A 13,688-nucleotide genomic window follows, 5' to 3' on the forward strand; every position below is an offset into this window, starting at 1 on the left:
GAAACATCCGGGTAGACCAGGTGAACAGACTTAGACTAATGAGACAAAGGGAAGCAATACTAAACACAACACACACAGAAGAGGGCAAAATAAAACAGGAAGAAACCTCGTGAAATATAAACAAGACCACGCAGAGGACTTGACAAAGGAGGCCGACATACGGAGGGAATCCAGAACTAAATACCAATAACTAATAGACACAAGCAAAGATATAACAAAAACAGAACTACTGGGCCACCAGCCGAGGACCAGGACAGTTTGTTCTTCTGTCTTCACACACAAAAACCTACAAAACATGTTGCACTAATTGGGCGTAGGTGATAACTTAGCACCCCGCCTTCATATCCTAATACAATCGCTTCTGTGTAGGAGAAAACTGACACGTTGATATGGAGGTGTCGAATATGTTAAAATCAAGAAAGGGAGGCTTCACAAGTGGTGTCTATTTTCCTCTTTGTACAGTCTGTGGTCTGTGCCTGCACACGACACGAGTGTTAATTTCACTTGTGATTTCACTGTAAGTTGACTTTGGTTGGTTTCTGGCTGCCACACTGCTGAATGCACCCACCTACCCACAGTGGGGAAATAATCACTGGATCCCCTGCAGAGTTTCTAAGTTTGCTGACTAACAAAGAAATGAACAGACTCTGATTTTCATGGTAGTTTCATTTTAAAGGAGAGAGACAGAATATCAGAGCCAGAAATCCAGAAAAATAAAACCGACCGACCGACCGATCAATCAATCAATCAATCAATTGATCGATCAATCAATCAATTACTCTGAGATATGTATAAAGCACACCTGTCCACAGAATCAGCTTCTTCACTTCCAGCCTCTCCTCCATCACTGTGCTGTGGTCAGATGAAACCAAAATCAAGCTCGTTGGCTTCAACATAGACCTGCTGTTGAGACCCCAAAGAACAGCATCCCCACAGTCCAACACTGGGGCTGTTTTTCTGCTAAAGGTGCAGTTCAGTGCAGTTCAGTACAGTTCAGTGCAGTTCAGTACAGTTCAGTACAGTTCAGTACAGTTCAGCACAGTTCAGTACAGTTCAGCACAGTTCAGTACAGTTCAGTGCAGTTCAGCACAGTTCAGCACAGTTCAGCACGGTTTAGTACAAAGCTGCTGTAAAGTCTCGGAGGAGAACCTCCTTCCCTCAGCCAGAACATTGAAGATGGATGGTCGGTTCTCCCTGCATGACAATGACCTAAAACATATAAGGCAACAAAGGAGCGGCTAACGAAGAAGCACATTAAGGTTGTGGAGTGGCCTCAGTCTCCAGACCTCAGTCCTACTGAAAATCTGTGGTGGGGAGCTGAAGCTTCGAGTTTCCAAGCAGCAGCCAAGAAACCTGAAGGATTTGGAGAGTTTCTGTAAAGATGAATGATCCAAAATTCCTCCTGAGATGTCTGCAAACAGGTCTCACTGCTGTGCTCACCAACAAGGGTTTCTCCAGCAAGTACTCCGCCATGTTTTGCTCGGGGATCAAATACTTACTTCCCTCAATGACAGGCAAATCAATTCATAACGTTTATGTCTGTGTGTGTTTTTTCTGGCTCTCTGGCTGATTTTCTCTCTCCTTTAAAATAAAACTACCATAACAATTAGAGACTGTTCACTTCTGTGTGAGTAAATTCAGCAGAGGCTCAAATAATCATTTCCTGCTGCTTGTTTGTTTCTTCTCGTGATTTCTGTGGAATAATCTGTTTGAAGCAGGTCCAAAAATCAGATGCTGTCCATTCTCGGGATTCGGACATATTGAATGAAGAGTCCTAGCTCTGGTCCCGCTGTGATTTAAATGGATGAAGGGCTTCATTTGCTTACAGAGTTTCAGTTTTTAGCATGTTCAGTGCCTGCTGACTGAGTGTGATGAGGATAGCATAACTCATAGCTTTCATTTGTTTGGAGCCACAGAAACAGAAACAGCTTATTTATTTTTTCCCCATCTGCTCAGGAAAATGTTAAAACAAGTAATTTAGTGAAAACCCCAGAGAAAATGTCAGATGTGATTGTGATCAGTTTCCCACTGCTAATAAAAAAGTCTAAATGAACCTGAAAACTGGAGATAACCATTTCACAGCAGAGATAACCTCTCAGATTAGACTCTTCCCTTTTCTGCTGATTGTAATCTGTCAAATGTCCCATCGCTGTGACTTCCTTCCCCAGTCACACGAGCAGTGTGTTTCGCAGGGGAAAGACGAGGAGGTGTCGGGGATTTCTGAATTAATTTTGGATGGAAAGGCTGACATCACCGACATTTAAGTTCCATAAAGGACAGAATTTATATTGGATGCAGAGCTGGTCCAAATCACAGACAAGCGAGGCGAAGAACATCATCATCATCATCATCATCATCTCTGCACTGACAGCATCATGAAGACTCTCTGCTTCTCTCTGGGACTGCTGCTCCTCACACTCTGCTGCTGTGACGCCATCCGTGAGTGTTTGTTTCTCAGTGCATTTGTTCAAAGACTCATAACTGACGTATTGACACTAACTTCAGTCTTTTTCCTTCCTCACAGCTAAAGGTGTGAAGTTCAGCACAGCTCCTCAAACCTGCTGCTTCAGCTTTAAAACGAGCGCCACACCGTTGAAGTTTGTGTCCTCCGTCGCCCAGACGCACAGCTCCTGCCCGAAGAAGGCATTCATGTAAGTTTGCACTTTAGAGATTTTTAAATGGAACGGATCATGAAAGATGGATGAATCAGGATATGTGACCTCTAGGCAGGCCTGAGGAAATCCAATCAAAGCAGAGTGAATAAAATGCTGTTTGTGTGCTTTGCAGAGTCCACACTGTCAAAGGAAGACAGATCTGCTACAGTCAGACCTTCAAGTGGGCTCAGGACCTCTATCGGCTCCACAACACTGAAGGCAGCAGCTAGCTGCCACGAAGAGCTTTTATTGTATTATTTTATAATACTTCAATTTATTATTGCCTGTTTTTTTCAGGCCTGAAGGCTCAGCTTCATCTTTGTATCTTAATAAAACTGGCTTAAAAATAACTACATGTGAGTTCTCTGAGATGTGTAGGTGAATGATCAGATGGTGGTTAGATGCAGTTTTTAGTGCAGGAAAAAAACTGTGATTGAAAGTGTGATGAAAGGAAATTAATACAATAGTGCGTTTTATTTTGCTGCTTTTATGTGGAAACTTTGAAAAAGCTCTATAAAAGTTTTAAAAGGTTAAGCCAGCGGTTTTCAGTCTCCTGTTTTCATTTGAAGAAGTTTGAATCTGTGAAAATATAAATTATTCAGAGATAATAATCTGAGAAACAACAAAACGTGAAACATCCGCTCAGCCAGCGCGACCATCTCTGATTGGTGCGTTCAGGAAACAAACCCACGTTTCATCAGGTTTGAGTGAGCAGCAGGAACTGGACTCATCCACGGAGGAGAGGATCTGAGGGGTCATCTGTCAATCATTAGCGAATTTGATGCCATAGCTCCTCCCACAGCCGGTGATGTCAGTGAGACGAAACTCCTCGGCTGCATCAAAGGATGATCAAAACTGGCGCCCCCTGGAGGAGCAAAGTAAAATGGTACTTCTGAATCAATGAACACAGAATTTTCTCAGGATATTTCAGCAGTATTTTAGATTAAAAAACATTAAGTTTTACACACTGAAGTGTTTTTAGTTTCGTTATCAAATAAAAGATGTAAAACTGCTGAGTTAAAAACAGCTGGGAAAGATTAAAAGATCCCAGCAGAGACTTCTGCAGTGCTGCCGCAGACCTCATGACCTCTTATTGAAGTGTAATATTCCATTTTTACTGTCTGCCGTGACGCATGCATAATTCTCAGTTATTCTGTTCTGAAATTTATAAATACATAAGAAAGTATGTCGGGGCATTTAAAGTGAACAGACCTGCACCGGTTCCCTCGGCGTTTATCGGAACATCGTTACACCACAAGCTGATCTGTCACCGTGATAACATCTGTGAGGTTTTAGCTCTCGTACTTGTTTCCGTATTAAAGTCTACTGATCTGAAGTCATCAGTTGTTTCTGTTTGTGTGCCCACCACCCCGACGTCAGCCAGACCTCGATCTGCGCTGATAGCATCGAGAAAGGCTGCAGCGCTGTGGTGCAGCATGCAGCTCACCAGTTACCAGATTTACGGCAAGCAGCTGGGCAACAACAACACCCACCACCCCAATCTAGGTCACTTACAAAAGAAAATGTTACTGTTATGTAAATTAAAAATTCCATATATCACAGACAGAGGGTTCAGGGTCACCTGATCCAGCCCTAACTATAAGCTTGATCATAAAGGAAGGTTTTAAGCCTAATCTTAAAAATAGAGAGGGTGTCTGTCTCCTGAATCCAAGCTGGGAGCTGGTTCCACAGAAGAGGGGCCTAACCTCACTGACTGTATGTCTATGGACTGTGGGAGGAAACTGGAGAACCTGAGGAGAACCCATGCAGTCATGGGGAGAACATGCAAACTCCACACAGAAAGGCCAGATGGTGGATCTGAATCCAGGACCTGCTTGTTGCCCTTCAGAAAAGCAGTCCTACATATTTGTTTAATATGAGCACTGAAGGACATATCCCAGTCAAAAATGACTCCAAGCTTCCTCTCAGAGGACGTATCTGCTTAGACACCATGTCTGTAAAATTCAAAATAAGACACTAATACCTGACATGAAACACTGTGCTGCGTACCAGTAATCTAAAGATTAAAATTAAAACTTCATTACACATAATTTGAACCCCCTTTGCCTTCAGAACTTCCTCAGTTATTTGTGTCACAGATTCAAGAAGGGGCTGAAAACTCCTCAGAGTTTGGTCCATGTTGGCAGGACAGCATCACACAGCTGCTGCAGATTTGTTGCCTGCATGTTGATGAGAATCTCTCGTTCCACCACACACCAAAGGTGCTCCGCAGGACTGAGACGCGGTGACTGTTTGAGATGATTAGAGCTTTGTGACGTGTGGTCTTATCCTGCTATAAGCAGCCATCAGGATGGACATGGTCAGCACCAATACTGAGGTAGGCTGTGGTGTTTAAATGCACTAAGTGTTCCAAGAAAATATCCACCAGCAGCAACCTGAGCCCAAACATGACCCCAGTGACCCAGAAAATGGAGAAGCCTCAAACACGGTAACATAGTGGAAGGGTCTATTTGAATCCAAACTATGATCTTTTCACAATGAACCACAGAGGAAGAACCTGAATGCAGGCCAAGGTCATCTGCAGTCAATCCAGGCTAAAGGGTCAAAGGGCAGGGGAAACTTGTGAATTGTGAACACAATGAAACCCTCAAAGCCAACGGGGGGGCTGACATTTTGGTTAAATATCAGCACATTTAATACTGTGTCATTTTTGTATTAAAGACACCACAATCATGCCTAACCTTAACGAGAGAGCTTTTGTTGCTTTGAAATAACAGGTGACATTGTGGTCCAACTATAACTCAGTGCAGCTCAGAAAGTTTTTATATTTTGTGTGCAGCAAACGGTCTGAAGTCAGATAAACACATTAGCATGTGATTTAAATGCTTCACTCAAACCTGAATAAAGGGAAGGTGTGCAGAAAGCGATGAGTCAGGATGACTGGTAGCAAGTATGAAATGACAGGAGCAGTTTAATGGGGGAAAGAGCATGAGTCTGTGATGTAAAGACAATGCATGTGTACATCGTAATAACTGTAGAACATCGAGCGGTTTGTCTGACCTTGTTTATCAGATAATCAGAGCAGCGGTGATCCCCTCAAACTTCCTGTTGCCTCATGTTGCAGCTAAACCCACTCTATTAACCATGGGTGGTGGTGTTGATCATTTTTCCAGCTTTCTTAGAACTGCTTTAAATATGCAAATGAGAACCTGTGAACAGTCTTAAGCTGAGCTAATTAAGGACAGAGCACTTCAGATTTAATCTGTAGCATCAGCATCATCAGGTCTGCAGCCAAGGCACCATGAAGACTCTGAGCATCACGGTGGGACTGCTGCTCGTGCTGCTCGCTGTTCACTGCTGCGACGCCTCACGTAAGTCTGTGCGCCTGCTTTCTGCTCCAGACTGGAGGGAGATTCTACTGTGAGCATTAAATTCTGCATTTTTCTCTATTTTACTGATTTAAACAAAAACAAACTGTAAGATTAGAAAAAAAAAAACCTGCCTCATGACCTCAGCCACAGATTAGCTGCAGGAAATGCCTGGATGATGGATGGATGGATGATGGATGGATGATGGATGGATGGATGATGGATGGATGGATGGATGATGATGGATGGATGGATGGATGGATGAGGATTATGAAAGACTGCTTGAGCTGAACTACCTTCAGAAGAATATTTTAAAAAGTGATGATTTCATAAGTTACAGTTTAATCTTTCAGATTCATGATGCAGCAATAATGAGAATTAACATTTATTAAAATAATACAAATCTTTATCTTAAGTTCTCCTCTTACTTGTTTGAAGAGTTTTCCCGGGTGTGCCGGTTTTCACACATTCAAAATATGAATTATTTTAAACATTTAAACTTGTCATAAGAAATATTTTGGGGTTTTTTTTGTGATGTATCAGTGATTTTGAGAGGTGCAAAGATGCAATCACCTTTCTTTAACTTTAAAAAACCCAAAGAAAGGTGTGCAGCTTTTTTCTCTGCCCTAAAATATTTGCATATTTTTTCACGTGTGTACAGGCAGTGTAAAATAAATATAATCAGTTTGTACCATCATGCCAAATGCAAATTGTTCTTCCACATAAATAAAAACATCTAAATCTTAAATCCTAAACTGCCGCTAAAGGCCCGGTGTGGTATGTACTGCTATCCTAGGGTAGCAGTTCCTCTTCAGCCTTATTCCAAGTACTTAAATGTACATAATTTTTTTTCATGACTCAGTTAATTAGTTCAGTTGGACTAAAAGGATGAAGGAAGCTGTCAGCAGCAGCTGTTCAGTTTTTCGCTGCGTTTTTTCCAGAGCGACGCTCAAACTCTCGTTTCTGACCGACGCTGAGCGATACGATAACACCTCTGAATGTATCAAAGCAGGTGATTCAGGAAGATATTTGCACTTTCAGCAACTACATCTGCTGTCAGCACACGTGCATCTTATATTTATCCATCTCAGCGGACCCACAAAACTACAGTATTTTAGTGTCTCATGAAATACTTTAAGTTCTGTATATTTTCCTGTGCTGGCTTCAGCAGGAAAATCAGTGTCTCACTGCAGTTTTCACACTGTGCACATCCAGAATTTTACTTTCCTGTGATCCAAACAGCTGGAGATCTGGAAAAACTTTAAATTCTTTATATGTTTTCACTCCTGTGTAGTTTCTGCACAGGAGTGAAAACCAGCAAATCCTGTCTTATGTGCGCTGTTTTTAGTGCACGTTTGAGCCAGTTTTTCCTCCTTAAATGAGGTTTTACCTCTCAGATCTTTCTTTAATTATCTGACATGAAGACATAACTGTATGTTTTATTTAGCTATAACTGTATTTGTTGCCTGCTGTCTGAGCCTAAATGATTTAAACATGGGGAAGCATTTGTTGGATGTAGATGTCAGTACGACAGCACTGATCCCTGTGTGTCCTCTCACAGCCTCGGGGATGGGTTTAGTGCCGCCGGATCATTGCTGTTTCAAATTCTTTGACAAAAGGATCCCGAAGCCGCACGTCCTCTCCATCAAAAAAACTCACAGCAAATGTTTGTCAGAGGCATTTGTGTAAGTTTGTCTCTTTTTATATGATCACTCATATTTACCAACGTAATGCATTTTCCTGCACACTGAAAATCTGTGAACATGAGACCAAAATAATGATGCCGACTTTTCTGCAGGATCAAGACACCCAGAGGGGATTACTGTGTGCGACAGTCTGAGGAGTGGGCAATGGAAGAATTTGTCAAACGCCACAATTAACACCCGAGGAATCCACCGTGACCTCTGACCCAACGCATCCGTCGCTCTCTGTAAACCAGAAGTGTCGCTGAAGTTTTTACCTCTTCATACTTCAGTTTACCTGTTTAGTCCTGTCACTGATGTAAGAGCACAAATTTAGATCGCTTTGCTTTTTTTTTTTTTTAATTTAATATTTTTTTGCTCATCAGAAAAAAAAAATCACTATATCGGCTTCATAATTTCCTGCTACAGTTCAATAAGTCCTCCTGATGCAGTCTCATGTTTCTGTGTTCGAGTCCTCACCATCATAAAAAATGGCGGGCACAGAAATGTCACCATCTGATCCAGGCCGGTCTGAGCGCACTCTCATAATTTAATACCCCCTAAAACCAGGTGATCCCAACATGATGTGAAAATGTCCTAAAGAACCTGATGATGATGATGACTGTGGAGGAAAGTCCACAACAGTCAGCACCTCCAGGCGTTCTTTGTGCTTCGAGCAGTTCCTCAAAGCTTCGAGGTTTGTTTTCAGCCTCGTTATCCTGCTGCAGTCTGAATTCAGTATGTTGGAGAACATCTCTGAAGAACGGAGAGCTGCTTCCTCTCAGTCAGGGTGCAGCTCAGTCAGCTCAGGTGTTCATCTCCAGATCAGGAAAACACGTCTCTGAGGGTTGATCCACTGTGGTCTCACTCGCTGCTATTCATCTGATTACAGCCTTATTTCCCAGCATTAATCTCCAACTGTGACCATTAAAATTAATTTAAGTTTTTTTGATTCGTCAGACTTTCAGATTATTTCCAGGTTTGGATGAAATTAGTGCCCATAGTAGACGTGTTTTCAGACTTCTGGATCCAGCTGTATATATAACATGTATCAAATAATTTTATCATTTGCTTTCACTGTGCTGTGTAGCTACAATGTATCCAAAGCATTTATATATCACTCTGTATGGCTTCGCTTCATTCTTCATTAAAGTTTGATTTCACAAAACTCAGCGACTCTGACAGTGGATGTAAAAGTGTGTTTTCATGCTGTGATCGGCTTTTTGGAGTGCTGGTTATAACAGTGTAACAACAGGTGAACGTGCACGATGAGACCTAAGACGACTTTTTACAAATCGATTATCTTAAAGTGGAAACTTTCACTTTTGTTTATCTGCACAAAAAGTTTCTGATACAAACACAGTGTGAAAACTGAAAGTGTGCGTGGCAGAAACACACAACAGACTTTGGTTTTTAACCACAAGTTACATTTTTAAGGAATTATTTTCATATTCATGGAGTCTGGATTTTCCATGTGGGAGGAGGAGGAGTGGATAACACATCGAGGTTTTTAAAGAGAAAACCATGTTAGATGCTGCTATTGTAGCCACCCCACAGGGGTGAATGCTCTATTGTTTTTGGTATGTTTGATTTGTAACAATATTACAGCAAGACTACCATTCATACCAAATTTACATGAACCAGTGACACCTAGCCCACAGGTCAAGGGTCAAGTTTTTTTGAAAATCTTTTGAATGCGATAACTCGAGAATGACGTGAGGTAGGATTCACTTCACTTCAATTTTATTTATAGTGCTTAATCATAACAGCCATCACCTCAAGGCACTTTACACCGTAAGATAACGGCCGTTCAATAATTAGAGAGAAACCCAACAATCAAAACGGGGTTGTTTTGATTGTTGGGTTTCTCTCTATGAGCAAACACGGTGACGGTCACGCTACGGCAGCGTGGCAGGCAGGATGTGGACCACAGTAAAACACAGCTTTATTGTTTACTTTCTCATAACCTGGAGAGGAATTACAAGGAGAATACTCCGAGAATTAGGAGACTCGGGGAAACACGAAACTGGGGGACACACTGCTGGGTCGAGGGACGATGTGACAAAAAACAGAGGAAACCTGAGACAATATATACATACAAGGTAACGAGAGGAGAGTGGAACAGGTAAACTGAGCACACTAACGAGACCAGGGGAAGCAAAACTGAACACAAGCACACGATACAAAGGACTGCCAAAATAAAACAGGAAATAACTGACATGGAAACAGAGCACAGACTAACACAGGGAGGCAGGAAGACGGAGGGAAGGAAGTTTATACTGGAAAGACTCACAGAGGGAGAACTAAACTTGAAGGCCACTGGGAACTAAGTTTACTTGAAGAAAAAACACATGAAACAATATCAACAATGAATGAAAAAATAAAATCAATAACCAACAACTAAGAAGAACAAATCCACCAAAGAAGACACGAAGAGGAATAAACACTAAACAAACCAGGGATCACAAATGGAAACAACTACACAAATATCCTGTTAAAGGGAGTTTTTCCTTCCCACTGTTGCTTGTCATGGTCCTGGGTCTATGACAAGCAACAGTGTGAAGGAAAAACTCCCTTTAACATGAAGAAACCTCCAGCAGAACCAGGCTCAGGGAGGGGCAGTCATTTAACCCAACACTCAAACTCAACAGTAATAAAACAGGTCTGGGCTGTGGGCTCCAGAGTTGGACTCCAGAAGGTTGGAGATCTGCTCACTGACAGAGAGGATTCCTCCATCTCACCATCACCAGAAGTTCACAGCAAGTTCAAATCTGCCACCAAAGCAGCCTTTTTCCACCTGATGAACGTCTCTTCCCCATCACTCTCCGACTGCAGCAGAGACCCTTAGCGGAGATCCAGGTCAGGCTTCAGTATGTCCAGAACTCAGCTGCCAAGCTTCTAACAGACACTAAGCTCAACATACAGTATCACCCCCGCCCTTATAAACCTCCACTGGCTCCCATTAAGTCACACATCACTTACAAGATTCTTACTAATAAATCCATCAATGGCTCCTTATTATTTGGACACTTCGGTCCTCAGCCGCAGGTCTGCTCTCTGTCCCTCACACCCACCCACCCACCCACCCACCCACCTCCACACCTTTGGGGGCAGGGCCTTCAGTGTGGCAGCCCCCACCCTCTGACACTCTCTCCCTTCTGAGCTTCGCAGCATCCATCACTGGACTCTTTTCATAAGAAACTCACATGTTCAACAAGGACTTTAATCTGTAGCCTTTTTGTTTATTTCTGTTCTTTGTAAAGCATCACTGGGTTTCTTGAAAGGAGCATAGATCACGTTATTATTATTAATAATTTTTATGCTTTAATTGTTTTCTGCTGGTCTTTGGCTTGTTTTGTTATGTCTGGGAGCACACACAGTCTCTGTGGGAATGACAGGATGAGACAAGCTGCAGAGCTGCAACCCTGCTTTCTGGTCTCAACCCTGGGTGGTCACGTTTTGGGGGGTAAGTGTATAAAATAGTTTGCATCCATTCCTGAAACATTTAGACCCAACATAAGATAAGTTGGGACAAATGTCTCGTGACTCATTGTTTGTAATAAGATGTTTGTTCTTCTGCTTTTAATATTCAGTATAATATATCTGTGCTCTCTAACTGAGAGAACACTAACAGCCCCATTACTGGCTTCAATACTTGAAATGGCTTTGAGTCCTCAGCTTTAACAGCAGGCCTTTCTTCATATAAGCAGAGCCAATTTTAAATTCATCTCCATAGTGTTCCTGTAACAGAGACTTTGCTTTCTCATAACCTCAATCTGGACTCATGAGAAGACAACAAGTTCACTTTGGAGGCCACTCGATCAAGTACAATCTGTCTGCACTCAGTTCTTTTACATGCTCAGAGGCTCTGATGAATACTCTGAACAACCAGACGTCACCACATCAACACATTTATCTTTGTGGAGGATCACAGTCATTGATGCTTTACAAAAATGGACGTTATATCACATTGGAGGACACTGTTCACTTCATCCTGACTCTGAGCAGATTGACCAGAAGTCCTTTTAGTCGGACCTTTCTTTTTTTTAGGGTTGAAGGGCTGGTTGTCTGCACTGAATACATTAGACTGTGTAAGAACAGGCTGAAAATGGGTGAACAGTAAAGGTCTGCATGATGGAAAAGGCTTTCAAGGCTTTGTGTATGAAAAACGAATTTTCTATCACACCGCTTTTGTCATCTCTGCTAAGTAAGCATTCGTTACATCCTTCCCTTCACTTGGCTGAATTGTAGCAGGTTTTTACATATTGAACCTGCAGGCAGTGTAATTTAATTTAATTTAATTTGAGTTAAGAACATTTTTTTTTTAACTTCTTGCACACAATTCATCTTCCATAAGTTATGGAAGTTTTTCCGTTTAATTATTTGTTTAAGTTTTCCTTTTCTGACAGATTTCAGCTCCTGTGTTTGAGATGGAAGGTCTGACTTCCTCCTCCTCACTGTTTTCCTGTCAGCCATCTTTGCTAGCTTATCCATCCTCAGTTTCAGGTCAGTTTGCTTATGAGACGAGGTCTTCACCATGAGTCCTTTTCCAGCTCAAACCCGGTCTTTGTTGCTGGGGCTCTTCCTGTGTTTCTGTCCTTGTCTTGGTCGAAGAACACTTTGTTGTAATGGTTTAGTGTCCTTCTGAGTCTGCAGTGTCTGAGTGAGTGTCTGTCTCTTCACATCCAAAATAATCCACGGCCCGCTGAGCAGATCTGTTGCTGAGACAAAGCAGTATCTGTTTTATATAACAAGCACACACAGTTCCAGCAATTCAAACTAAAATCAAAATAAGGATTGAAAAGAGTAACTAAGGATTGCCTGAAATCAAGAGCAGTGCCTGTGGAGGTCTAGGATATGAGGATCTGAATTCAAACCCCTTCATATCAGGACCTCTCAGCTTTAAAACCCGTTTTTATTCTTTGGCTTTTAAATCAGAATGAGTCCTGGATACTTTATTGATATTGTTTTCTTTTAATTATGTTTTATCATTTTCTGTTTCCTGTCTTAAGTGTCTTCTTATCTTATGTTTGATGTTATTTTATTTATTTTAAATGTACAGCACTTTGGTCAGCTGCTGTTGTTTTTAAATGTGCTTTATGAATAAACATAACTAAGCCTGGGATGTTTCTCGGGTTCATGTGTGAAGGCAGATGAGTGAATACTTTTGGCACTATAATGTATCTTATATTGTGCGTAGTGATGTTTGGATCTTACAGAGCATTCTGTTGTTATTTATGAATGAAAGTGAAAGGTCTGTCCTATAGCAGATATTTTTGGGACACGATCAATCACACTGTGTTTTGTGTCCTGTTGAGGTCTCACACTTCAGACAGAGCTGAAAGTTGATGATTCATCTGGTGACTTTTACTGGGAGAGATTTTCACACAGTGCTGAAATTTAAATTTAAATTGCAGTTGTGTTGTTTGTTTACTTCACTGATGTCTGCACCAGGTTTATTTTTGCCACATCTGTGCTACACTGTGGATGTCATGGATGCTCAGATCAATTCAACATGTTATAAAAATGAGACGTGGCCGAGGAGAAGAAGCTTTGAAAGTACTTTTTTGGTTATGAAGTCTTAAACTTGAAGGTATCTTAAAAAGTGATGTTTAGGGAAATCATATTTCTTCTGTATTTGTTCAAAGGAATGCAAATCATATATTTTCTTTATCTTCTTAGAGAAAAAGCTGCTCTTTTTTTAACACGAAGAAACCCCAGACCCAGTCTCAGGGTGGGCGTCCAGAGCCTCAGCATTTCAAATCTTTTGTTGTGGCTCCTCGGTGAAGGTCAGGGACAGACTGTGGCTTTGGTTAAATGTCAGCACATTTAATGATGTGTCATTTTTGTATTTAACAGAACACAATCATGCCTAATCTTAACTAGAGGGCTTTTGTTGCTTCAACCCAGCGGTTCTCAAACCTTTTCCGTCCTTCCCCACAGCAAACAATGGCAGAACAGCCTGTGTGTAACTTTACTCACACGTCAGTAACTTTCACTTCAAACAACTATTAGTTGCATTT

General features: G+C 41.6%; 2 protein-coding genes across 2 annotated transcripts; both read left to right on the top strand.

Annotated features, from left to right (window-relative positions):
- Positions 1-2,375: 2,375 nt before the first annotated feature.
- On the top strand, positions 2,376-2,898 carry LOC115781185 (C-C motif chemokine 3-like 1). Its single transcript, XM_030730685.1, has 3 exons — positions 2,376-2,439; positions 2,525-2,651; positions 2,788-2,898. The coding sequence occupies exons 1-3, from the start codon at positions 2,376-2,378 to the stop codon at positions 2,882-2,884; spliced, it is 288 nt and encodes a 95-aa protein (XP_030586545.1). The 3' UTR covers positions 2,885-2,898.
- A 2,948-nt stretch (positions 2,899-5,846) lies between these two features.
- On the top strand, positions 5,847-8,790 carry LOC115782273 (C-C motif chemokine 4-like). Its single transcript, XM_030732366.1, has 3 exons — positions 5,847-5,986; positions 7,545-7,668; positions 7,782-8,790. The coding sequence occupies exons 1-3, from the start codon at positions 5,917-5,919 to the stop codon at positions 7,861-7,863; spliced, it is 276 nt and encodes a 91-aa protein (XP_030588226.1). The 5' UTR covers positions 5,847-5,916; the 3' UTR covers positions 7,864-8,790.
- Positions 8,791-13,688: the final 4,898 nt, after the last annotated feature.

The sequence above is a fragment of the Archocentrus centrarchus genome, chromosome 6, assembly GCF_007364275.1.
Source record: "Archocentrus centrarchus isolate MPI-CPG fArcCen1 chromosome 6, fArcCen1, whole genome shotgun sequence".
In the NCBI taxonomy this organism is placed as follows: Eukaryota; Metazoa; Chordata; class Actinopteri; order Cichliformes; family Cichlidae; genus Archocentrus; species Archocentrus centrarchus.

Coding starts and splice junctions, on each gene's coding strand:
- LOC115781185 (XM_030730685.1), top strand. CDS start 2,376: ATGAAGACTCTCTGCTTCTCTCTGGGACTGCTGCTCCTCACACTCTGC. Junction 2,440..2,524: donor CTGCTGCTGTGACGCCATCC/GTGAGTGTTTGT, acceptor CCTTCCTCACAG/CTAAAGGTGTGAAGTTCAGC. Junction 2,652..2,787: donor TGCCCGAAGAAGGCATTCAT/GTAAGTTTGCAC, acceptor TGTGCTTTGCAG/AGTCCACACTGTCAAAGGAA.
- LOC115782273 (XM_030732366.1), top strand. CDS start 5,917: ATGAAGACTCTGAGCATCACGGTGGGACTGCTGCTCGTGCTGCTCGCT. Junction 5,987..7,544: donor TCACTGCTGCGACGCCTCAC/GTAAGTCTGTGC, acceptor GTCCTCTCACAG/CCTCGGGGATGGGTTTAGTG. Junction 7,669..7,781: donor TGTTTGTCAGAGGCATTTGT/GTAAGTTTGTCT, acceptor ACTTTTCTGCAG/GATCAAGACACCCAGAGGGG.